General features: G+C 42.5%; 1 protein-coding gene across 1 annotated transcript in view; it reads right to left on the bottom strand.

The window, feature by feature from the left end:
- pkd1b (polycystic kidney disease 1b) overlaps window positions 1-27,954 on the bottom strand; it is a 192,884-nt gene that overhangs the window by 21,903 nt on the left and 143,027 nt on the right. The window contains exons 33-36 of the mRNA XM_073026674.1: window positions 21,582-21,694; window positions 12,491-12,629; window positions 5,088-5,213; window positions 367-541 (exon numbers count right to left, since the gene is read on the bottom strand). Of these exons, the coding sequence (XP_072882775.1) occupies window positions 367-541; window positions 5,088-5,213; window positions 12,491-12,629; window positions 21,582-21,694 (553 nt within the window). The remainder of the gene's footprint in view (window positions 1-366; window positions 542-5,087; window positions 5,214-12,490; window positions 12,630-21,581; window positions 21,695-27,954) is intronic.

Raw genomic sequence — 27,954 nt, forward strand, 5'->3', positions numbered from 1 at the left:
TACAAGAGGACATGGCTTTAAGGTAAGGGGAGGGAAGTTCAAGGGGGATATTAGAGGAAGGTTTTTTACTCAGAGAGTGGTTGGTACGTGGAATGCACTGCCTGAGTCAGTGATGGAGGCAGACACACTAGTGAATTTTAAGAGACTACTAGACAGGTATATGGAGGAATTTAAGGTGGAGGGTTATATGGGGGGGCAGGGTTTAAGGGTCGGCACAGCATTGTGGGCTGAAGGGCCTGTAATGTGCTGTATTGTTCTATGTTCTATGTTCTAATTGATGTAACCCAATAATGGTCTTAACTTACTGTAGGCTGAAAATGTACAGTTTATCCAATAACTTTGTTAAGTTTACAGAGTGATGCTTACCATAGACATGAGCAACAGGTTCAAGCCCTGGTCTGAATGCAACAGAGAGAAAGGTTTAATGTCTATGGTTGGTCTTGTAGGTTTCGTTGGCTGGAATTCCACAACTAATTTCACCACTGCATACAAATTCACATCCTGGCTATACTGGGTGAACTCAACAAATAGGGCCTGTGTCCTGTGATGGGGAAGGAAGTAGAACAGAAGACAGTCACATTAAAATCCAATATCAGCAGAAAATATCTACAGAGTACAAGTATGTGGAAATTATTACCACAGGATAGATCCATTTATGGGAAAACTGGATATACATAGAAAGGAAGAATAATCTAGGATTAGAGGAAAAGAGATGGGCAGATGCTTTTGGGGAATATCCACACCACCACAGATGAGCTGACTGAAGCTTCAATACTTCGCTGAGCGTAACATTCCCTGAGCAATGTGGCATTGCGAGAACAGGAACTTATTCTATACAAATAACTGCAGAGAAAGAGACCACTAGCCAATGCCAGCAAGAATTCAACTAGTCCCCTTCCCTCTCCCCTTTTTTCCTTGAAGCTCTGCAACTTATTCTCTCACGTGCCCACCAACTGCTTCTTTTTGCCACTAACCTGCACCAAAGGGTAAAAGCCAACAGCTAATTGACGTACCAACACATCTTTGGGACGGAGAAAGAAGCTGAAGCACTAGAGAGGTCGATCCCAGGTCCTTCAGGTTGAAATGACAGCATCACCAAGTCACCCTGAACTGAAGCTATGCCCTTTGCTACACAACATGTGCAGGGCCAAATAACATTGTCCAAGCACTGAGGTGTTTTTAAAAGGAAGATCATTTTCTTCTGGCAGACGTGCCATGGATAAGGAGACTCAAACTGGTAAGAGCCTGAATAAATGTATTTACAGGAAACGTATTGCTCAAAGGGTGGTATGGAAGACAAAGGTACTGATTCAGAGGGCACTGATTCCAGTACTGGATTAGTGGCAGTTCGTTCTTTGGGAGCAGATCTACTTAAGCCTGGCTGGGACCAAAGTCCTGGCAAGCCTTATAATTAGGGCCATACAAAAGGTTTCAATTGAGAAAAGTTAGGGGTGGAGTTGAAGCTTTGGGGTTCTAATGTTTTTACTGTCACTCATTCTTTGAGGCACTCTTCTGTTTTCATGGATGTCTGTAAAGAAGAAGAATTTCAGGATGTATATTTATACAATCACTGATATTAAATGTAACTATTGAAAGTAACAATCTGGGCAGAGTGAGTCTAGCAACAGCATTCACCAAGACTCCTTAGACAGCACTTTTCAAACCTACACCTTCTACTAGTTAGGACAAGGGAATCAAATACGGGGACATAACCACCTGGAAGTTTCAGTCCAGTCACACACCATCCTGACGTGAAAATATATTGCTGATCTCTTATTGTAGCTGGACCAAAATTATGGAACTCTCTTCCCAACAGCACGGTGGGTATACCCACACCTCAAGGATGGCAGCATTCAAGAAGACTGATCACTGTCAGCTTCTCAAGGGCAGCTGGGGGTGGACAGTTAAGTACTGCCTCAGCCTGCAAGGCTCACACCTCTGGGATGAGCCCAACAGTAAAAGTGCATTAACAAGTCAGGAGAAACATTAGAAAGATAACATTAAAACATTCAGGATGAAGTCTTCTGCATTAATGAATGTATTCAGAGAAATGTTTACATGGTGGGTGATCAGGAATGAAAACTACAAATTCCAGGCTAGTTGACATGTAGACAGACAAAATAGGGAGAATCTAGGTAGATGGGGTTAGATTCGTCAAGCTCAAAGACCATCAGATTCTATTGGGCCTATTGCAGAGAGAAATGTCTGAGCTAGGAAGAGCTGGAGAGACAGCAACTTCCAACACAACCAGCAGGGAGTTAACGCCACTTATACCAACCAACTGGATGTCACCCTGCAAGGCAGCCTCTCCAAAATAAGCCTTTGTTCGGCAAATGCCACCTGAGTTCCCAGCTCGAGAAGCACACAGCCTGAATTAATGTCTGTTGATGTCGGTTGTAAAATCTGTGTGCTGGGAATAGAGATTGGCTGCTGAATCAAATTAGCACTCTGTGAGGCAGTGCAAAGCAGGGTATCAGTGTAAAATTAGCATGAAATTAGAAGCAAAGAGGGATGGAATTACCTGATAAAATTAACAAGTGAAATCAGTTCATACTCAAAGATAAGGAACATAAGTGGAAGTGGTATTGTTAGACCAGAGCATTAGTCAAGAAATAAGAGCTTGTTCTACAATAATCATGGGAACTTTAATTATGTCTTAGGCAGGCCAACATGGTTTGGAGCACAACTTCAAAGAACAGATCTGAGTAACCAAGGAACAGCTTTATTTTAGATGGTGCGTTTAACTAGCTAGTTATCAATTTCATACCAAAGGATACGCTGGTTAAAACAATCACATTATATTAAAACTTAACAGGTACAAAACTAGAAACTTAAATAAATGCAAATATATAGTTATGACTGGTCTTTTGGTTAAGTCTGGGAATTTGGCTTAAATAATAGAGCAATAAATAAGCTTTAGCAAACATTTAAACACATTATAGTGTACACTGAAAACAGATGCAGGAAAAAGACTATCTATAGAAAAATGTTCCTTCTCTGGGCAGTTAAAGGGATTAGAAAATACTTTAAACTTTTAAAACAAATCTGAAGATGGATAACCAAAATTGTGAAGGAAGGAAAATAAGAAAATGAGTAAATTAACAAAAAATCTTTGAAACAATGTTGTTAAGTCTATCTAAGACTAAGGAACTAAAGAATGAAAGTTCATAAATTCCTGAGAGACAAATAGAGGAAGTTTCAGACGTGGCTTAGAAGATAAACAAGTATTATGTATCTACCTTCAGAAAAATCCTGAAGAAATCAATAGGAGTAACAGCTAATAAATCTCTTGGGCCTGACTGCATACGATCCAGAATTCTAAATGAAGTGGATTTCTAAATGAAGATACATTAGTGATGAGCTTCTAAAATTCCCTGAGACTGAGACAGCTAGAGTATATGAGAAATTAGTAAATTTAACAGTAGATTTCAGGTCAACAACCTTTTCATTAGAAAACAGGAACCTCGCTGATATGAAGTGAGACCATAGCTCACTCCACAGATGCTGCCAACTTGCTAAAGGTTTTCTGCCTCTGTGCTTGTCTTTATTTTGGAATATGTTGAAACTTTATAGTGATCCTACTTACAGTAAATTGTAAGTACAGGTGATATCATGAACTTAGAAAAGTGTAGATGGGTCGCAATAGTGCAACTAAATCACAATTATGGAACTTTCTCAGTAGGGTAAGTGCTCCTGATGAAGCACATGTAGAAAACAGTGAACTAATAGGATTAACAAGTACAGTCGGCCCTCTTTATCCACGAGTTCCGCATCCGCGAATTCAACCAACTGTGAATCGAGAAAACCTGGAAGTGCTCTTCCAGCACTTGCTGTTTGAGCATGTTAAGACTTTTTTTTCTTGTCATTATTCCCTATTTTACATAGCATTTAGATTGTATTAGGTATTATAAGTAATCTAGAGATGATTTAAAGCATACGGGAGGATGTGCATGGGTTATCATGGATCGGGATTAAAAAAATCGGAAGTTCTCTTACTAAGTCGGAACAGGTACATCCAGTATTATTTAGCTTCAGTTAGTCAAACGTTTGTCTTAGTATGTAGTATATATTTTACCTTTCTATGCATATAAAACACTTAAGAATGTATGTTTCAACTGAAATTGAAACTGAAGTTCCGGAGTTCAATCCAGTGACAGACCGCTCCCGAGAGTTGATGTGGAGGATCAAAAACTCAAAACCCCAAAACCCAATAATTAAACCACTGTGTTGCTTAGTTATAATTGTAGCTTTCATCGGGGCAGGGCCTTTCTCACTTTATCCTTTAAAATTGTTCCGATCATTGACCGACTGTAGCCTAACGCTTTTCCAATGACCGATGGCATTTCACCTCTTTCTGATCACTTTATTATTTCCACTTTATTTTCAATCGTGATCGTGATTATTTTCGTGAACAGAAACACTGCAGATTCAGAGCTCTGCTGCTGGGTCCTAATGTCCACCGCACTGAGACAGGTTAAATAATGTCTGGGGTTCCGCTGGGTCCTAAGGTTCGCTGCATTGAGACAGGTTGAATAAGGGGCTTGTGCATCCACGTTTTTTGGTATCTGCGAGGGGTCCCGGAACCAATCCCTCGCGGATAAGGAGGGCCGACTGTACTTCCCCAAGGCTCCAAACAGAATTCTATCTCCACCAGCAGCTTTCAGACGTGGTTGCCTCTTCTGCCATACCACCAAAGCTTTATGGATCCCTTCCTCTGTATAATCAGAGCATTCATTAAGACTCTCATTTCTCATATCTCAGCAGGACCCTGCAGTGGACAGCACATCAGCAGGTCTGGTACCAACTCTTCCACACATCTTCAGGGATAAAGTCTGCAAGCCACTCCCTCACATAGCCAATTCTCAAACTAGGCGTCTTTAACCTTGGCACAGCTGGGTCACAGATTGGAACTTCACTCCAGGCAGCCCACTGACCTGTTGCTTCCTAATACTGAGAGAACTCCCTATTGTGTCTCCTGGAACCCCACACCTTATCAGAGCCCCACACATCTCTGCTCTTAGGACTTATCAATTTACTCTAGCTAACTAAATAATAACTATTCCTTTAGTTAAAAAGAAGTTACTTACTTTGCATCAATCCAACCATTCTGGTTCAAGTCCTCCAAAATTGCTCTGCTTACTTCGGAATTATTGCCAAGCTCCAGCGTATATCCATCGCTGTCGTGGGTCGCCATCTCTTGAGTGGACCATCGACTGTAGAGCATAGGAGCAGACATTTCATTCACCGCTGGTTTCCAGTTAATGTTTTCTGGCTTATTGTTCATCAGAGGCTATAATATCACAAACTGCCCAGTGTAACATCACTGAGTTTTCCTTTATTTACAGTCACTATCTGGTAATGACTTTTTGGGGTATACTTTTCATTATAACAAATAGCACATCATTCTCCATGCAGAGGAGAGTTTATAGGCATCCGTTAGTCTTGAGAGACCATGCAAGACTTCTCTCTCCACACCACCGATGTTGTCCAAGGGAAGGCCAAGGGCTGATACAGCTTGGCCCCAGTGTCGTTGCAGAGCAATGTGTTGTTAAGTGCCTTGCTCAAGGACACAACACACTGCCTTAGCTGAGGCTCGAACTAGTGACCTTCAAATCACTAGACCAATGCCTTAACCACTTGGCCACTTGGTCACGCAGAGAAGAGATCTGTATCTAAAATCCCATAGTGCAGTTTCAGCCAACTTTTTCTATTTAAGGAATATTATTTCATAAAATGTTTTCTAGGAAGGTTTTGAGAGATACAGTGCTCCTTGCCCACTGGTCACTCAGAATTATTCAAAATGTTTACTCCATCCTCCCTGGAGTCGAACAATACTGCTTCCCAAAATTCAACAAGAAGCTGATGATGAGATCTGCATTCCAGAGCCAACTCACTGAGGCGAGGAAAAAGAAAAAGGAATGAATCCTTAACCAAGAGGGCATTAAATAAACTGGATGCACGAGTCCTGGAAGGTCGGGTGCACTCAGAGTTTGGCCCCCTGTTCAGATTTCCAACACTGTCAGCTACACATGGGATAACATTTCAGCAATTCTTCCTTGCAAGAGAAAAATGACTCATGACACTGATTTTTATTACACCTCCACTGGCCCCTCGAAGTAAGATGCTGTTCAAAATGGGAAGAGCATGAGGCTCCTGGTTTCATTTACTTTAAACCTTGAACCTACTTCATTTCAGCCTAAACTTAGCAAGGTCAGGAGTGGCAGAGCTCTGGGTACACTGATACCCCGCTTTGCACTGCCTCACAGAGGGCTAATTTGATTCAGCAGCCAACCTCCATTCCCAACACTCATGGATTTGTACTTTACAACAGACGTCTATTCAGGCTGTGCGCTTCTCAAGCTGGGAATTTAGCTGGCATGTGCTGAACAAAGGTTTATTTTGGAGAGGCTGCCATGCAGGGTGACATCCAGGTAGCTGGTATAAGTTGGTATTCCTGTTGGTTGTGTTGGAAGTTGCTGTCTCTCCAGCTCTTCCTAGCTCAGACATTTCTCTCTGCAATAGGCCCAATTGAGTTTGATGAAAAGAGACTATAGGATTGCAGTGGTCTGCCTGCAGACGGAGCAGATACTGCCCTGCCAGACAGAGTGACCTCACAGTGCCAGCCCCTCCACACTAAGCCTCAGCTGATTCAGCGCCCCAACATCAGAGTAAGAATCACATGTATAATTACTGTCACATATGGCATTAAATTTGTTATGTTGTGGCAGCAGTACAGTGCAAAGACAAAGTTTCAAAATAAATTAACAATGCAAAAAAGGCATAAACACGGAAATGGTTCACGGGTTTGGAAGGCCGCAGGTCGGCAGCGTGGCAATATGCCGGTCACTCTTCATGGAAGGACTGAGTTCGAATATGACGGGGGCATGTTTTCAAAATTCTAAAACTGATGTAATTATTGGACTGTAACTATTATTGCTCTCCTTCAGTTTTCGGTGTTAACTTCCTTGTTGCCGTTTGGTGGGTTGGGGTTACAGGTGGGCAATATGTTAGTTTTGTGTGAGGGAGGGGTTGGAGATTTAGGGTATGATGTTCTTGTTAGTTTTTCTGTGTGGACCATGTTGCTTTTTGTGTGTGGGGGGGTAGGTGGGGTTTGATGTTATTGTAGCTGGGATTTTTTTGCGTGGAAGGGGGTTGGCGGTTTGACATTATTGTCATTTTTTTTGTGAGAAAGCGGGTTGGGGGTTTGATGTTATAGAAACATAGAAACATATATCCGCCTCTATCACCGTTGCCGGTAGCCCATTCCACGCACTCACCACTCTGAGTAAAAAAATTACCCCTGACATCTCCTCTGTACCTACTCCCCAGCACCTTAAACCTGTGTCCTCATGTGGCAACCATTTCAGCCCTGGGAAAAAGCCTCTGACAATCCGCACAATCCATGCCTCTCATCATCTTGAACACCTCTATCAGGTCACCTCTCATCCTTCATCACTCCAAGGAGAAAAGGCCGACTTCACTCAAACTATTCTCATAAGGCATGCTCCCCAATCCAGGCAACAGCCTTGTAAATCTCCTCTGCACCCTTTCTATGGTTTTCATGTCCTTCCTACAGTGAGGCAACCAGAACTGAGCACAGTACTCCAAGCGGGGTCGTATATAGCTGCAACATTACCTATCGGCTCCTAAATTCAATTCCACGATTGATGAAGGTCAATACACCGTATGCCTTCTTAACCACAGAGTCAACCTGTGCAGCTGCTTTGAGCGTCCTGTGGACTCGGACCCCAAGATCCCTCTGAACCTCCACACTGCCAAGAATCTTACCATTGATACTATACTCTGCCATCATATTTGACCTACCAAAATGAACCACTTCACACTTATTTGGATTGAACTCCATCTCAGCCCAGTTTTGCATCCTATCAATGTCCCGCTGTAACCCCTGACAGCCCTCTACACTATCCACAACACCTCCAACCTTTGTGTCATCAGCAAACTTACTAACCTATCCCTCCACTTCCTCATACAGGTTATTTATAAAAATCACAAAGAGTAGGGGTCCCAGAACAGATCCCTGAGGCACTCCACTGGTGACCGACCTCCATGCAGAATATGACCCGTCTACAACCACTCTTTGCCTTCTGTGGGCAAGCCAGTTCTGGATCCACAAAGCAATGTCCCCTTGGATCCCATGCCTCCTTACTTTCTCAATAAGCCTTGCATGGGGTACCTTATCAAATGCCTTGATGAAATCCATATACACTACATCTACTGCTCTTCCTTCATCAATGTGTTTAGTCACATCAAAAAATTCAATTAGGCTCATAAGGCATGACCTGCCCTTGACAAAGCCATGCTGACTATTCATAATCATATTATACCTGTCCAAATGTTTATAAATCCTGCCTCTCAGGATCTTCTCCATCAACTTACCAACCACTGAGGTAAGACTCACTGCGCTATAATTTCACGGGCTATCTCTATTCCCTTTCTTGAATAAAGGAACAACATCCGCAACCCTCCAATCCTCAGGAACCTCTCCCGTCCCCATTGACGATGCAAAGGTCATCACCAGAGGCTCAGCAATCTCCTCCCTTGCCTTCCACAGCAGCCTGGGGTACATCTCATCTGGTCCCAGCGACTTAACCAACTTGATGCTTTCCAAAAGCTCCAGCACATCCTCTTTCTTAATATCTACATGCTCAAGCTTTTCAGTCTGCTGCAAGTCATCACTACAATCACCAAGATCCTTTTCCATAGTGAATACTGAAGTAAATTATTCATTATGTACCTTTGTTATTTCCTCTGGTCCCATACACACTTTCCCACTGTCACACTTATGGTCCTATTTTTTCATGTCTTATCCTCGTGCTCTTCACATATTTGTAGAATGCCTTGGGGTTTTCCTTAATCTTGCCCACCAAGGCCCTCTCATGGCCCCTTCTGTCTCTCCTAATTTCCCTCTTAAGCTCCTTCCTATTAGCCTTATAATCTTCTAGATCTCTAACATTACCTAGCTCTCTGAATCTTTTGTAAGCTTTTCTTTTCTTCTTGACTAGATTTATTACAGCCTTTGTACACCACGGTTCCTGTACCCTACCATAACTTCCCTGTCTCATTGGAACATACCTATGCAGAACTCCGCACAAATATCCCCTGAACATTTGCCACATTTCTTCCATACTTTTCCCTGAAATCTGTTCCCAATTTAAGCTTCCAATATCCTGCCTGACAGCCTCATAATTCCCCTACTTTTCCCCTTACTAAATACTTTTCTAACTTGTCTGTTCCTATCTCTCTTCAATGTTATTGTAAAGGAGATAGAATTATGATCACTATCTCCAAAATGCTCTCCCATTGAGAGATCTGACACCTGGCCAGGTTCATTTCCCAATACCAAATCAAGTACAGCCTCTCCTCTTGTAGGCTTATTTACATATTGTGTCAAGAAACATTCCTGCACACACCTAACAAACTCCACCCTTTGCTCTAAGGAGATGCCAATCGATATTTGGGAAATTAAAATCTCCCATCACAACAACCCTGTTATTATTACACCTTTCTAGGATCTGTTGCCTTATCTGCTTCTCGTTATCCCTGTTACTATTGGGTGGCCTATAAAAAAACACCCAGTAAAGTTATTGACCCCTTCCTGTTCCTAACCTCCACCCACAGACACTCCGTAGACAATCCCTCCATGGTGTCCACCTTTTCTGCAGCCGTGACACTACCTCTGATCAACAGTGCCATGCCCCCACCACTTTTGCCTCCCTGCCTGTCCTTTCTGAAACATCTAAAACTGTCATGGTCTGGATCGGTTCCCCTTTAAATTTAGTTAGGTTGCCATCCAGACCATTGACTCCTTGTTCCCTTCTAATTCCGTTTCACGTGTCCCTTGAGCTTGGCAATCAAGGTAATCTACCCTTGACCTGAACTGGCAGCTTATAAGCCCCTGGCTTTAGCTGTTCGGGGTGAGAGTGTTAAGAAGCCTTAGAAAGTTGCCGTCACTACCACAAGCCAGAGTTATCCAGCCCGCATCGGAGTACAAGCGATTCGCCTTTCTTCACCAGAGTGGGTCCGGGCAAGGTCAATCTGCCAGGGGTGAGTTGAAGGCGGAGTCCTGACTCGATGTTCATGCCCATTGTCTGTGTCTATCCCCCTCGAGGAGTACCGGCTCGGTGGCTGAGTGGAAGGCGGAGTTCTGGCTCGATGTTCATGCGCATTGTCCGTGTCTATCCCCCTCGAAGAGTTCTGGCTCAGTGCCTGAGTGGAAGGCAGAGTCCTGACTTGATGTTCATGCCCCTGTGTCCGCGGCTGTCCCCTTTGATGAAGAGTCCCGGCTCGGTGCCTGAGTGGAAGGCTGAGTCCTGGCTCGATGTCATGCCCATTGTCCATGTCTATCCCCCTCGAAGAGTCTCGGCTCGGTGCCTGAATTGAAGGCGGAGTTCCGGCTCAATGTTCATGCCCAGTGTCTGTGTCTGTCCCCTTGAAGAAGAGTCCCAGCTTGATGCCTAATCTGGAGTTCCTTGTCCTGTGTTTTGGTGTCCACATTTCTGGCTGCGGTGAATCAAGGTCCTAGTCTCCTAGTCCAGGGTCCGCGATGATCCAGGTTCCATGTTCCCGGCTGCGGTGATCCATGGATCCCAGTCTCCAAGTCCAAGGACCATGGCAGTCCCAGTCCCCAGAGTCCCAGTCATGGCCGCAACGATCCATGTTCCCACTGTCCAAGTCCAAGGTCCGCGGCTGTCCATGTTCCCACTGTCAATGTCCAAGGTCCGCGACTGTCCACGTTCCCACTGTCCAAGTCCAAGGTCCGCGGCTGTCCATGTTCCCACTGTCCAAGTCATGGCCGCGGCAATCCCGTTCCGTTTCCAAGTTCCAGGTCCGCGGCAATCCAAGTCCCTAGTCCCCTAGTCCGAGGTTCGCGTTCCTCTTTGTCCTCCTTGATTTCCCGATCTTCTGTGTAGTGAGTAATAAATGCTATTTTATTGTACCTAAGAAAGACGTGTTTGTGTCCTGCTTGTGGGTCCTCTCTCCCAACACCCTTGCCCCCACTTCGTGACAAAAACAGTGTGAGGGGTGGTGGGGTTTGATGTTATTGTCACTGGATTTTTGCGACGGAGTGTGTTGGGGGGTTCTGGGGTCTGTGAGTTTTGTTTCTTTTTCCTTTTCATGTGGGGAGGGGTTGATGTCTTTCTCTTTTCTGTACTTCATGACTATCTGGAAAAGCATAGTTGGGTGTATAAAAGGAAGATGGGAGGATGAATACAGGGCCCTGGTGGAGGACTTTGTCAAATGGTACAAGTTGAATCATCTGCAGCTCAACATCAGTAAGACATAGGAGATGGTGATGGACTTTAGGAAGACTAAGCCTGCACTGCTCCCTGTTACTACTGATGGTGAGATGTCGGTGTGGTGAGGACCTCACTCTTGACTCCTCAATGAGCACTGGTGTGTGTTCTCCTGATTTCCACAATCAGTTCCTTGGTTTTAGTGATGATGAGTGTGAGCTTGTTGTGACACTACTCAACCAGTTAATTTATCTCACTCCTGTAAGCTTCCTTGTTGTCATAGGACAATAAGATGTAGGAGCATAATTACACCAGTCAGCTCATCAAGTCTGTTCCACTGTTCCATTACGGCTGATTTATTATCCCTCTCAACCCCATTTTCTTGCCTTCTCTTGATAACCTTTGATGTACCCAATGACTTGGCCTACACAGCCAAGTGTGTAAGCACATTCCATAGCTTCAACTCCCTCTAGTTAAAGAAGTTCTCCATCTTTGTTCTAAACTGACACCTATCTATTTTGAGGCTGTGTCTCCTGGTCCTAGACTCCCCCACTACTGAAAACATCTCAATGATACTCTATCTAGGTCTTTCAATATTTGATAGGTTTCAAAGACACACCCGTCATTTCTCTGAACTCCAGTAAGTACAGGCCAAGAGCCTTCAAATGCTCCTCACACATTACCCCGTTCATTCCGGGAATAATTCTCGTGAACCTCTTCTGAACCTGCTCCAATGCCAGTACATTTTTTCTTAGATAAGGGTAATCTTTGATTCCACCAACAACTGCAGTAACTTGGGTGAAATTACAGATGGTATCTGAGCTGTGCTTAGCCACACAGTCATGAGCGAGGATGTATAATGGTGGGTTAAGTATGCATCTCTTAAGGTGTGCCTGCCTGGATTGTCAGTGATTAGGCGGTCAGTTATTACCAATCTACACTCACTGTAGTCTTAGCATCCCTTGATTAATGATGGGAGAGGGCGTATATGGAGTAGGGTTGGCACCAGGATCCCAGCATAGGAGCAGTAATGTCAGTAATGCATCTCCCTAAATACAATGTTATAACAATCCCATTTGGTGCCAATTTGTTCCGTGTTCTCGTTCCTCGCTCAGCATCCTGTGCAGAGTCATCTCCAGTGTACACCAAGAGAATTTTAAGATTATGTGACTGGAAAAATACAGATAGGGCATACAAAAATCAGCAGTACCATCAATAGTAATAACTACTCTTACCCAGCAGAGTCATCTGATGCATAAACCCCACTGCGATTGGTACTCTTGGCCATTGCTTTGTCTCTCAGGTTATAATGGCTGTAGGTAACTCCAGGACAAATGCCAGACATTGGCCTGTAAACCCATGAGCACCAATATCCTGAAATAGGTACATACAGAGAGTTAAGACATTTTCACCTTTTGTGACTGCTGAGTGTTTATATGACAGTGACAGTATATCTTTGTAAAATGGAATGAAAATTGCTGAGTCTAAAATTTATGTTAACAGGAAGTATGGTCGTAAGAAAGGGGTATCAGGTATAATTGCTTAATTGGTTGAAACTACTCAAGGTATTGCTTGTTTTTGGAGGCTCTGATTCACATTCACAGAGCCTTTAAAAACTCTTCATTCTGTAGCTCCAGCTGAACTCCAGGCTCAAAGGTCAGACTACAAGGTAAAATCAGTTCCTTCAGAGTTGGACATACAGGTTATATTGCACTTCTTAGTAGAGATGTAATAAACCCATAAAACCATTAACTTTTTGCAAAGACAATTACTCATGTTTATACATATGCAAATTCATCTACATACATTTTCTGATATAACTACCTTTTTTGTTTACTGGTCCTTTAAGTGCAAGTTAAATTTAACGACCCTGATAACTCCTTGTCAATCACTTTTACTCACTGACTTCATACACATGTTCTCACATCCTGTTCTACAATTAAAGATTCAAAGTACATTTATTATCAAAGTATGTATGCAATATACAACCCTGAGATTCATCCTCCCATGAACCAAAGAAAACCATGGAACCTGTTCAATGAAAAACATCAAACCTCGAACACGAGAAACAAAAATAACAAATTGTGCCAATGATAAAAAGTAGTGAGAAACACAGAATATAAAACATCAAATCACAAAATCATCAAATCAGTCCAGGAATGTTCAGTTTCAGCTCAGTTCAGCATTATAATAATTTTATGTCTATGAATACACTGCATTACATATTGTATGACGTAAAATGTCATAAGACCATAAGACATAGGAGCAGAATTAGGCCATCTGGCCAATCGAGTCTGCTCCACTAATCAATCATGACTGATCCTTTTTTACTATCTCCTCCTCAACCCCAGTTTCTGACCTTCTCCCCGTAACCTTTGATGCCATGTCCAATCAAGAACCTATCAATCTCTGCCTTAAGTATACCCAACAACCTGGCCTCCACAGTTGCACGTGCCAACAAATTCCACAAATTCACCACCCTTTGGCTAAAGAAATGTCTCTGCATCTCTGTTTTGAAAGGGCGCCCCTCTATCCTGAGGCTATGCCCCCTTGTCCTAGACTCTCCCACCATGGGAAACATCCTTTCAACATTCAAAAAGTTTCAATAAGATCCCCCCTCATCCTTCCAAATTCCAGTGAGTACAGACCCAGAGCCATCAAATGTTCCTCGTATGATAACCCTTTCATTCCTGGAATCATTTTTATGAACCTCCTCTGGACCCTCTCTGACACCAACACATCTTTTCTAAGATGAGGGGCCCATTCCCTAGATTACAATACTTATTTCAATCACTACCAATACAATTACCCCAGAAGTTTTTTCAAGAGCTAAATAAATATGTGAGGAAGTTTCTTTGGAAAGGTAAGATGTCAAGAATATCGTTGGAAAAATTGACATGGAAATTTGAGCTAGGAGGGTTACAACTTCCAAATTTTAAGAATTATTATAAAGCAAATCAACTTAGATTTATTGCATCTTTTTTTTGAGAAAGATAAACCAGCATGGATTAGAATAGAACTAGATAAAATAGGAGAAAACACACCAGAAGATTTTATATATAAATGGGAATCTAAATGGATATGGGAAAAGAAAGAATCTCCTATATTAAAACATTTGATTGATTTATGGAATAAGATAAATGTTGACGATGAGACAAAGAAATCCTTATTAGCAAAGAGATCTTTAATTCAAAATAGACTTATTCCTTTTACAATGGATAATCAACTTTTATATAACTGGTTTCAAAAAGGGATTAGATATATAGGAGATTGTTTTGAAGGAGGTATATTAATGTCATTCGATCAATTAAAGAATAAATATAAAGTATCAAACAACACTCTTTTTTGTTACTTTCAACTAAGGGCTTATTTAAGAGAAAAATTAGGTCAAACAATGTTATTACCGAAATCCAATGAAATAGAAACTTTAATTCAAAAAGGAAAGATTTAAAAATTTATCTCTTGTATGTATAATTTGATTCAAAAACAGGCAATTAAACAAGGAGTCCATAAGTCAAGACAAAAATGGGAAAGTGATTTGAATATTAAAATTGAAGAAAAAAATTGGTCAAGACTATGTCTTGAGAGTATGACAAATACAATAAACGTCCGATTAAGATTAGTGCAATACAATTTTTTACATCAATTATATATTACACCACAAAAAATAAATAAATTAAACCCAAATTTATCTGATCAGTGTTTCCGATGTAACCAAGAAATTGGTACTTTTTTACATTCTACTTGGTCTTGTTCTAAAATTCAACCTTTTTGGACAAATTTAAGAGTTTTATTGGAACAAATTATTGGAATACAACTTCCACATAATCCAATATTACTTTTACTAGGTGATATTGAAGGGATAAAACCGATATCCAAATTGAATAAATATCAGAAAGAATTTATAAAAATTGCATTGGCAGTAGCCAAAAAAGCTATTGCAGTTACTTGGAAATCGGATACATATTTAAGTATAGATCGTTGGAAGAAAGAAATTTATGGCTGTATTCCACTTGAAAAAATTACTTATAATTTAAGAGATAAATATGAAACATTTTTGAAAATTTGGCGCCCTTATTTACAAAAGATAGGATTTAATATATAGGTGCTCCGAAGATGAAATAATTGGTTACTTGGGGAAATAAATAAATATATATACTAAAGTTATTATGAACTCCATGGAGCATGTGGGGATCTTCCAATATCCAGGCATTCCTTTTTTTTTCTTTCTTTCTTTTTTTCTTTCTTCTTTTTTTTCTATAGGGATGTTGGGGGGAGGGATTAAGGGGAGGGGGATGGGTACACATATTTTCTTTTTCACACACTTTTATTCTGTAACTATTTGAAAACACAATTAAAAAAGTTTTTAAAAAAAGATGAGGGGCCCAAAACTGTTCACAATATTCAAGGTGAGGCCTCACCAGTGCTTTATAAAACCTCAGCATCACATCCTTACTTTTGTATTCTAGACCTCTTAAAATGACTGCTAACATGGCATTTGCCTTCCTCACCACTGACTAAACTTGCAGCCTTCAGGGTGGTCTGCACAAGGACTCCCAAGACCCTCGGCATCTCAGATTCCTGGATTTTCTCCCATTTAGAAAATAGTCTGCACATTTATTTCTACTACCAAAAGTGCATGACCAAGCATTTTCCAACATCGTATTTTACTTGCCACTTTCTTGCCCATTCCCCTATTCTGTCCAAGTCCTTCTGCATCCTACCTGTTTCCTCAATACTACCTGGCCCTCCACCAATCTTCGTATCATCTGCAAACCTGGCAACAAAGCCATCTATTCCATCATCTAAATCACTGATATACAGCATAAAAAGAAATGGTCCCAACACCAACCCCTGTGGAACACCACTAGTCACTGGCAGCCAACCAGAAAATGAGGCAGGAGAAATAACAACGGGGGACAAGGAGATGGTAGATGAACTAAATGAGTATTTTGCATTAGTCTTCACTGTGGAAGACACTAGCAGTGTGCCTGATGTGTGTGAAGGAAGAGAAATGGATGCAGTTCCTGTTATAGGGGAGAAGGTGGTAAACAAAAAGCTGATAGACCTAAAGGTACATTAATCACCCAGACCAGATGAACTGCACCCTAGGGTTCTGGGATTGTGAGTAGAGATTGTGGAGGCATTAGAAATTATCTTTCAAAAATCATTGGACTCCGGCATGGTGCCTCCAACCAATCAGCCAATGCTCTAACCATGTTAGTAACTTTCCTATAATACCATGGGCTCTTAACTTGGTAAGCATCCTCATGTGTGGCACCTTGTCAAGGGCCTCCTGAAAGTTCAAATATACAACATCCACTGCATCCCCTTTATCTATCCTACTTGTAGTCTCTTCAAAGAACTTCAACAGGTTCTTCAGGCAGGATTTTCCCTGAAGAAAACCATGCTAACCTTGTATTATCTTGTCCTGTGTCACTAAGTACTCCATCACCTCATCCTTAACAATTGATTCTAACATCTTCCCAACCACTGAGATCAGGCTAACTGGTCTATCATTTTCTTTATGCTGCCTTCCTCCTTTCTTAAAGAGTGGAGTGACATTTGCAATTTTCCAGTCCTCTGGCACCATGCCAGAGTCCAATGATTTTTGAAAGATAATATCTAATGCCTCTGCAACCCTAGGGTGCAGTTCATCTGGTCTGGGTGACTTATGTACCTTTAGGTCTTTCAGCTTTTTGAACACCTTCTCCCTTGTAATAGTAACTGCACCCATTTCTCTTCCTTCACACACATCAGGCATACTGCTAGCGTCTTCCACATTGAAGACTGATGCAAAATACTCATTTAGTTCATCAACCATCTCCTTGTCCCTCATTATTTCTCCTGCCTCATTTTCTAGCAGTTCTATATCCACAGTCATTTCACTTTTATTTTTAACATACTTCAAAAAACTTTTACTATCCATTTGATATTATTTCCTAGCTTGCTTTCATTTTTCACCTTTTCCCTTCTAGTGATTTTTTTGTTGTTGTTCTTTATAGGTTTTTAAAAGCCTCTATCTTCCCACCAATTTTTACTTTGTTTTATGCCTTTTCTTTTGCTTTTATAATTGCTTTGACTTCCCTTGTCAGCCATGGTTGTACTATTTAACCATTTTTGGAATACACCTGTCCTGTACCTTCCCCATTTTCCCCAGAAACACACGCCATTGCTACTCTGCTCTTATCCCTGCCAGCATCTCCTTCCAATTTACTTTGGCCAACTCCTCTCTCATACCACTGTAATTATCCTTATTCCACTGAAATACTGCTACATCGGACTTTACTTCCTCCCTCTCAAATTTTATGTTGAACTCAATCATATTATGATCACTGGTTCCTAAGGGTTCTTTTACCTTAAGCTCTCTAAATTCTCTTTTCAGGATCTCATTGCTTTTCCTTCCTATGTCACTGGTACCAATATATACCAAGACATCTGGTTGCTCCCCCTCCCTCTCCAAAGTGTTGTGAACACTCTTGACCCTGACACCTGGGAGGCAACATACCATCCGGGTGTCCCGTTCATGTCCACAGAATCTCCTGTCTGTTCCCCTCATTATCGAGTCCCTTATCACTCCCATTCCCTTCTCCTCTCTCTTTCCCTTCTGCACCACGGACCCATGCTCAGGGCTGTCGTGGTGTTCTCCCAGGAGGTCATCTCCCATAAAAGTATCCAAAGCAGTATACTTGTTTCCAAGGGGAATGGCCACGGGAGTGCTCTGCTCTAAGTGCTTGTTCCCATTTCTTCTGACAGTCACCCAGCTACTCATCTCCTACAACCTCGAGGTGACTACTTCCCTGTAACTTTGATCAATTATCTCCTCACTGTCCCATACAAACCAAAGGTCATCAAGTTTCTGCTCCAGATCCCTAACACAGTCTTAAAGGAGCTGCAGCTGGATGCATTTCACACAGATGTAGTTCCCCAGGAGAGCCTGGGTCTCCCAGTTCTCCAACATCTGGCATGAAGAGCACAACACAACCATACAGTAAGAGAGGAAAAAAACACAAAAAGGAAACCTTAATAGACCCTTTACACAGAGCCGACACCTCTTCCGAGCCAAAGCCTACCACTTCTACTCTCGCCACTGGCCTACTCCGCTTATCCCTTCTGTACTATTATTTAGTTTGTAGAGCTTGGTTGTCGCCACTGATAGGACACGTACAATGGACAAACACTCTCAAAGCTCTCTTTTTAAATAACAACCGTTGACCTGCATGTAATCCCTCTTGGTAGAGCTCTGTTGACACTTTGAAGACACTGAGATATTCCTCAAAGCTATTGCCAATCATTTTTCACTCAGTACCGTCTCACATCACTACAATGGCTCATGTAGCTATTGTCCTGAAACTTTAATGAATTGTTCTTTTTCCACCAATCAAACAATAATGGGACCTTCCTCTAAACTCTTGCTATTGATGTTTCTAAATATTGCTTTAACATTGCTGTCATTCTCAGATAATGATTTTGACTCAGACCACAGAAAAGATTACCCTTCACTGCTGATGGGTTTAGAATATCTTTTCCTCTGGGACATCTCACCCTGCACTGGTTCTGGAACTAGCTTGTTACTTTGCTTTGCGGGTTTCTTTCTCAACAGTGGTCTTTTTCTCATCTACCAAAATATCACTGCCATCGTGAAGCCACAATGTTTCACTTTGACCCACAGTGAAATATAAACATAGTCAGCCCACGTGGACATCCAGACAAGAGTACTGTAAGTCCAATGACTCTTGAAGAATGCCCTCAATGTCCCTCTCCCCATTTGTGAAGAATTATTCTTTATATTTTTTTCTACTCATTGAAAAACTGTCACGGAGATATCATGTTCCGTTGTGATGAGATCTGAAGGATTATTCTAAAGTGGACTCTTCCTTTAACAAGAGAGAGAGGGAGTGAACAGCCTGTGTGCTAATTCAGCAGCAGAGAGAGAGAGAGAGAGAAAGTCTGTGAGTTGCCTTGGAAACTGAGAGATGGAGCTAAATGTTGGACAGTTTGTGTTCCGCACTTGTGAGATATATACAAGGTTGATTGACTTTGTAGTCAGACACACAAGAGACACACGACGCCAGAGGCAAGGAGGACCCAGGTGAGCTTTGTGTGCCCACGACAAGGGTGGGGATTTTGCTCACAGTGTGGACAAAGGAGTGACCCGGTGGAACGCTATCAGTGTGTTTAACCCTGGCCTGGGTTGATAGCATTACCGTGGAAACAGTCCCCTTTTTGTGGTCACAAGTTGGTGACTTTAAATGAGTTTCAGGAGCAGGAGGACAACTTGGAGGATTGGCATTGGGAAGACAAACCAACTCTCTCTCTCTCCAACTCTACTCAAATCAAATTCCAGAACTGAACTGATTACTTACTATACCACCGTTAAGACTGTATCACCTAACCAACCACCTGAGCTGGGAAGCTTGGGAACTTTATTTGCTCACTTATATATGCATATACTCTGCTAACCTGTTTACCTTATCTTGTTTTATATTACTTTATCATGTAGTTACTAATAAAATTTATAATGGAAGACTCAGACCCCAGGTGTGTCCATTTCTGCTGGTTCTTTTTAACCCGTTACAGGGTACGTAACACTGTTCACTGCCAACAGCTCCATAACAGCTGTGGCTTCATATCTTTTTTTAATATTCCTTCAAGGGATATTGGCTTCACAGGTCCAACCAGCACCTAACAGCCTATCCCTAGTTGCCTTAAGACGGTGGTGTTGATCTGCGTTCTTGAACCACTACATCCCGTGAGGTGTGGGTATACCCAAATGTTGTTAGGCAGAAAGTGCCAAGATTCTGACTCAACACAGGAATGGCAACATATCTCCAGGTCAGCACTGTGTTTGGCAGTTACACTGAGGGTAACTTCCAGGGGATGGTGTTCCCATGCTTTTGCTACCCTGCCCTTCTAGCTGGTTGTAAGTTTGAAAGGCACTGTCTAGGATTCTTGCCGAGTTGCTGCAGGTGGTACAAACTGCTATGACTATCCATCAATAGTGGAGTGACAAATGGTTATGGATGGGATGCCTATCCCGTGGGCTGTTATGTCCCACGTGGAGTTAAACCTCCTGAGCGTTGTTGAACTGCACCCATCCAGGCAAATGGAGAGTATTCCTTCACTCTCCTGACTTGAGCCGAGTAAATGGTGGACAGGCTATGGGAGGTTAGGAGCCCAATTACTCACTGTAACCATACTAGCCTCTGACCTGAACCTTCATTTGATCTTCTCTGCAACATCTGCTGCTTTAGCCAGACCACAGGCGTCCCTCATCCACTAAGGTCTCATGCTTAGCACCCTGTCTGGGTTTTTTTTAGCTTAAACTTTACATTCCTCATCTAATGGAATATTGTCAAACTCCATCTGCAGTGCTGCTGGTGCATCACTGCCTGGACCTCCATCGTCAGACCTGCACTCAGAGAGAAAGCCTCCTGTTATTGGAGCTTTCTCTCACTGTCACAAGTCACTGATGGTAACTAGACTGCCGCCTGGAACCCTGGTCTGCCAGTTTCCATTAACTGAGCATTTACTGCACCTCCCAAGGCCACCTAACCAGTGGTGGGACCAGGGCACCCCTGAAGTGTGAGTGTCTCCTGGAAATTCTCACCGTCTAGAGTAATGATCCTTCAAAAACAAAACTCCTTCAATTGGATTACTTTATCCAATATACTGTATATGTCCATGACCTCTACAACCGCTCACAATGTATGTGAGACGCCTGACTCGTCTGTCTCTCAATATGTCTGAGACGCTTGACTCGTCTGTCTCTCAATATGTCTGAGACGCCTGACTCCTCTCTCTCAATGTGTGTGAAACACCTGACTCGTCTGTCTCTGCTTGCAACCCAACACCTCCTTCATAGAGCTCCCTCCACACCCCGTCTAAATGCTGTATCAGTTTAACACGGCTTTGCTTCACCTCAGTGAAGCATGGTTGAATCAGGTTACATGTCCTGGTCAACAACAGAACAACCCACCACAGTTTCAATGTACATGGTTACAGTTGCCTCCCAAGTCTTAAACATCCTGTCCTTATTACCCTACGCAGTTATGCAATAAATACCAGTCAGTACTCCTGCTTCCAACTCCTCATTATCTAACCCTACTGTTTGAATAGTATCCACTGTGACTATACCCTTGCGTCAGAGGCAAACAGGGTCTCCCAACTTCACTGGTAGTTACCTTCTTGAAAGGCTTCCACCTGCATACATTATAGTCCAAACCATGCCAGTTGCAGCAACATCCCAGTCTCTGTTGGACATGTTTGACTGGAACATAATAGTCAGCAACAACCTCTGCTGGTTTAAGCTGTAGATGTTCCTACCTTCTTTCGACCGGACTTGTTGTAGCTGTGGTACTCCGAGTAGTGTCAGCCGAGAGTTATTATACAAGTGAGGGAGTAGTCTGGTCCCTATCCATTGCCAGGTTTCAGTTGGCCTGTGAACAAATTAAATCTATTATCATCAAACATTCAGACATCAGAAACAGTCAGTCACCTCCCATGCTTCTCAAACCAATGAGTACTCAATCTTTTATCACATATTACCACTTTGTCCCAGGAGTCAGCCTCTTGAACATATTCGACATTGCCTCTAATGCAAGTAATATCATCCTAATTAAGACCAGAGCTTTCAGCAATACTCCAGGTTCAGTTTGAGTGACAATGTGTAAAGTTATAGCAAAACTTTTTACACTCCATGTATGCATTGGTCTTTATAGTTACTCATCTGACTTTTTTGTTTTAAGTAGCAGAACTCCAAGTTCACTTTGTACAACATTTTGTGACATCATGTCACTTAAATAATAATATGGGATTTCATTACTTTTTCAAAAGAAGATAACCTAATTATTCCTCATAATACTCCATCTGACAACTCCTGCCCACACACATACCTAACGATAACCCTTTGTGGACTTCTAACATCCTGTTACCATATAACCATATAACAATTACAGCATGGAAACAGGACATCTTGGCCCTTCTAGTCCATGCCGAACACTTACTCCCACTAGTCCCACCAACCTGTACTCAGCCCATAACCCTCCATTCCTTTCCCGCCCATATACCTATACAATTTTACTTTAAATGACAATATCGAACCTGCCTCTACCACTTCCACTGGAAGCTAGTTCCACACAGCTACCACTCTCTGAGTAAAGAAGTTCCCCCTCGTGTTACCCCTAAACTAGTGCCCCTTAATTCTCAACTCATGTCCTCTTGTTTGAATCTCTCCTGCTCTCAATGGAAAAAGCCTATTAACGTCAACTCTATCTATCCCCCTCATAATTTTAAATACCTCTATCAAGTACCCCCCTCAACCTTCTACGCTCCAAAGAATAAAGACCTAACTTGTTCAACCTTTCTCTGTAACTTAGGTGCTGAAACCCAGGTAACATTCTAGTAAATCTCCTCTGTACTCTCCGTATTTTATTGACATTTTTCCTATAATTTGGTGACCAGAACTGTACACAATACTCCAAATTTGGCCTTACCAATGCCTTATACAATTTTATCATTACATCCCAACTCCTATACTCAATGCTCTGATTCATAAAGGTCAGCATACCAAAAGCTTTCTTCACCACCCTATCCACATCAGATTCCAACTTCAGGGAACTATGCACCTTTATTCCTAGATCACTCAGTTCTACTGCATTCTTCAATGCCCTACCATTTACCATGTATGTCCTATTTGGATTATTCCTACCAAAATGTAGCACCTCACTCTTATCAGCATTAAACTCCATCTGCCATCGTTCAGCCCACTCTTCTAACTGGCCTAAATCTCTCTGCAAGCTTTGAAAACCTACTTCATTATCCACAACACCACCTATCTTAGTATCATCTGCATACTTACTAATCCAATTTACCACACCATCATCCAGATCATTAATGTATATGACAAACAACATTGGACCCAGTACAGATCCCTGAGCCACACCACTAGTCACTGGCCTCCAACCTGACAAACAGTTATCCACTACTACTCTCTGGCATCTCCCATCCAACGACTGTTGAATCCATTTTAATACTTCAATATTAACACCTAAAGATTGAACCTTCCTAACTAACCTTCCATGTGGAAACTTGTCAAAGGCCTTACTGAAATCCATATAGACAACATCCACTGCTTTACCCTTGTCAACTTTCCTAGTAACCTCTTCAGAAAATTCAAAAAGATTTGTCAAACATGACCTTCCACACAGAAATCCATGCTGACTGTTCCTAATCAGATCCTGTCTATCCAGATAATTATATATACCATCTCTAAAAATACTTTCCATTAATTTACCCACCACTGACGTCAAACTTACAGGCCTATAATTGCTAGGTTTACTCTAAGAACCCTTTTTAAACAATGGAACAACATGAGCAATACGCCAATCCTCCGGCACCATCCCCGTTTCTGATGACATTTGAAATATTTCTGTCAGATCCCTTGCTATTTCTACACTAACTTCCCTCTAGGTCCTAAGGAATATCCTGTCAGGACCCGGAGATTTATCCACTTTTGTATTCCTTAAAAGCGCCAGTACTTCCTCCTCTTTAATTGTCATAGTTTCCATAACTTCCCTACTTGTTTCCCTTACCTTACACAATTCAATATCCTTCTCCTTAGTGAATACCGAAAAGAAATTGTTGAAAATCTCCCCCATCTCTTTTGGCTCCACACATAGCTGTCCACTCTGATTCTCTAAGGGACCAATTTTATCCCTCACTATCCTTTTGCTATTAGCATAGCTGTAGAAACCCTTTGGATTTACTTTCATCTTACTTGCCAAAGCAACCTTTTATCTTCTTTAAGCTTTTCTAATTTCTTTCTTAAGATTCTTTTTACATTCTTTATATTCCTCGAGCACCTCATTTACTCCATGCTGCCTATATTTATTGTAGATCTCTCTCTTTTTCCGAACCGTTTCCAATATCCCTTGAAAACCATGGCTCTCTCAACTTTTAACCTTTCCTTTCAACCTAACAGAAACATAAAGATTCTCTACCCTCAAAATTTCTCCTTTAAAAGACTTCCATTTCTCTATTACATCCTTCCAATAAAACGAACTGTCCCAATCCACTCCTTCTAAATCCTTTTGCATCTCTTCAAAGTTAGCCTTTTTCCAATCAAAAATCTCAACTCTGGGTCCAGTCCTATCCTTCTCCATAATTATATTGAAGCTAATGGCATTGTGATCACTGGACCCGAAGTGCTTTCCAACACATACCTCCGTCACCTGACTTATCTGATTCCCTAACCGGAGATCCAACACTGCCCCTTCTCTAGTTGGTACCTCTATGTATTGCTGTAAAAACCTATCCTGCATACATTTTACAAACTCCAAACCATTCAGCCCTTTTACAGCATGGGCTTCCCAGTCTATGTGTGGAAAATTAAAATCTCCCACAATCACAACCCTGTGCTTACTACAAATATCTGCTATCTCCTTGCAAATTTGCTCCTCCAATTCTCACTCCCCATTAGGTGGTCTATAATACACTCCTATAAGTGTTACTACACCTTTCCCATTCCTCAATTCCACCCAAATAGCCTCCCTAGACAAGCCCTCTAATCTATCTTGCCAGAGCATCGCTGTAATATTTTCTCTGACAAGCAATGCTGCACCTCCCCCTCTTGCCCCTCCAATTCTATCACACCTGAAGCAACGAAATCCAGGAATATTTAGTTGCCAATCACACCCCTCCTGCAACCATGTTTCACTAATAGCTACAATATCATATTTCCAGGTATCAATCCATGCTCTAAGCTCATCCACCTTTCTTACAATGCTCCTAGCACTAAAATAAATGCATTTAAGAAATTCTCCACCTCTCCTTTTGTTTATCTCTAATGGTGCAAACAACTTTACTATCTTCTTTTTCTTCCTTCTCCCATACATCTGTTCCTACACTCTGGTGCCCCCCCCCCCCCCGTATCTAGTTTAAATCCACTGGAGCCTCTCTAGCAAACCTACCTGCAAGAATATTTGCCCCCTCCAGTTCAGATGTAAACCGTCCCGCTGGAACAGGTCCCACCTTCCCTGGAAAACTGCCCAATTATCTATAAATCTGAAGCCCTCCCTCTTGCACCATGTCTTCAGCCATGTGTTGATCAGCGCTATCTTACTATTTCTAAACCCACTTGCACATGGCACTGGTAGCAATCCTGAGATTGCTATCCTGGAGGTCCTGTCCTTTAACTTGGCACCTAGCTCCCTAAACTCACCTTTCAGGACCTCCTCACTCTTCCTACCCACATCATTGGTCCCTACATGGATCACGACATCCGGCTGCTCACCCTCCCTCTTGAGAATACTGAGAACTCGATCTGAGATATCGCGGACCCTTACACCAGGGAGGCATCAGACCATCCGGGATTCTCGATCTCTTCCCCAGAACCTCCTATCTGTCCCCCTAACTATCGAATCCCCTATCACTACTGCTCTCCTCTTTACCCTCCTTCCCTTCTGAGCTGAGGGTCCAGTCTCGGTGCCAGAGATTGAACCACTGCAACTTGTCCCTGGTAGGTCGTCCCCACCAACAGTATCCAAAATGGTATACTTATTATTGATGGGAATGGCCACAGGGGTGCTCTGCTCTTCCTGTCTATTACCCTTCCCTCTCCTGACAGTCACCCAACTACTTGTCGCCTAACTCCCAGGGGTGACTACCTCCCTGAAACTCCTGTCTATTTCTGCCTCTGCCTCCGGAATGATCCGAAGTTCATCCAGCTCCAGCTCCAGTTCCCTAACTCGGTTTGTCAGGAGCTGCAGCTGGATGCACCTTTTGCAGGTGTAGTCATCAGGGACAGCTGTGCTTGCCCTGACTTCCCACATACTGCAAACGGAACACTCAACTGCCCTAACTGCTGCCTCCATTACCTACTCCTAAGCTAATTAGATTAATTAAAGGAGCTTACCCGGCCTTACCTCACCTGGAGTGAAGCTCGTACACAGCCTCTGCTCGCTTTTTAAATTCCCCCACTGATCTCAGAGGCCGACTTTCACGCACTTGCGCAGTCGTGCCCCATTCAACCTCGCCTCTGCCTGTTCTCTCCGAAGCCTGATTGAGCCAAGTGCGTCCCACTCTGCCTCAGTCCACTCCGACGATGCCCGCTACAACGATGGCCACTGTACATGGCAGTCTTTTTTTTAAACTTTGGTGCGCTACGTCACATGTCTGTGCAGTCTAGCCTCTTTTCCCCGATCAGTTAGAAAAAACGGCTTTTCTCCGAGATGCCTTTACTTCTTCCCTCTCCGCCTCTTGCTTCGATTTAAAAGACCGTTGAAACCCAACCTTTGGCAAATTTCACCACAGTTCATTCTGTCTCTTCAACATTACGAACATAGATTGTATGTAGTTGATACCCCAGCACTGACCCCTATGGATCTCCACTGGTTACACATTGTCAGTCTGAAAATAATCCATTAATCACATGAATGTAGCCCCTATCCATTTTACACTGCCAGCCCCAGATACTCTTACCATATAAAAGGTTACAGCTGAAATGGCATGTCTGGAATGTCTCTAAAATGCAGTTTGTTCTAATCAAACTATGATCATTTTGCTTGATTGTCTTGTGACTTTCTAAAAGTCCTGTCTCTTTAATAATGAAATCCAGCATTTTCCCAATGAAAATGGCCTAAAGTTTCCTGATTCTGTGTCTCTCCTTTCTTGTTTGGTGGTGTTACATTTGCTGTTTTTCAGTGCCCTAGGAGCTCTCCAGAACCACTGGCCTGACTCCCCACAGGAGATACAGTGGCTGTCAACCCACATCCGAAGTGATGGTGCCCAAACCCACAGCCGTTTCCTTTCCTGCTTTACGACTGCAGTGACCGTGCTACCAGCAATGGCCCGAGAAGCCGTATCTGACCTGCAGGAGGAGAAGCACATGCAGTGCTGTCACACAACTAGGTCAGCTTGAGTAGCTGTGTCTGCGAGGGGTGGTGGAAAGGGAGGAGAAGCACTCACCTACTTCCTATAAGTATGGTTTTGTATATCCTGTGCATTAGCACTTCACATTCATCCTACAGCCATGGTATTATCGACAAAAGCGCATATGGCACTGGAGCTGTGCTTAGCTATGCAATCAGTAGATCAGGGGGCTACTAGGAGAAGATATTGTTACCAAGCCTCACCGACTGAGGTTTACTAACGAGGAAGTCAAGGTTTCAGTTGCAGAGACAGGTACAGAGGCCGAGGTCTTGAAGGATGATGGTAGGTTTGGAAGGGATTGTGTTAAATGTCAATGAACAGCAGCTTGATGCACGTGCTCCTGTTATGTAGGTGGTCCAGAGTAGACTGGGGAGCCATAGTGCAACCTGCTCTCTGAAGATTTACTCATTATAATCATTCTACACTTTTAAATCTCTGCATTCTGTTACTGTCTACCCTCAATGCACTGTTGTAATGAAATCTGCATGGACAACAAGCTTTTCACTCTACGTCAGTACAGTTGTTGTCCTGTTGTGGTGCTTGACAAACTGAGGTGGATCCAGGTCTTCTGAGGCAGGAAATAAGTAACGGCAAAACCAATTCTCTAAGCACTTCATTTGGCTTACTCTCATACTATACAGTTTTTTTTTCTTTTTATAACCATTTTAACCATTTAACCATTTAACCTTTTAACCATTCTTTTGTTGGTTCCAAAACATCTCCCAACCCTCTGGCCTACCACTAAACATCATACAAGTGAATACAACCA

This window comes from Hemitrygon akajei, chromosome 22 (assembly GCF_048418815.1).
Source record: "Hemitrygon akajei chromosome 22, sHemAka1.3, whole genome shotgun sequence".
In the NCBI taxonomy this organism is placed as follows: Eukaryota; Metazoa; Chordata; class Chondrichthyes; order Myliobatiformes; family Dasyatidae; genus Hemitrygon; species Hemitrygon akajei.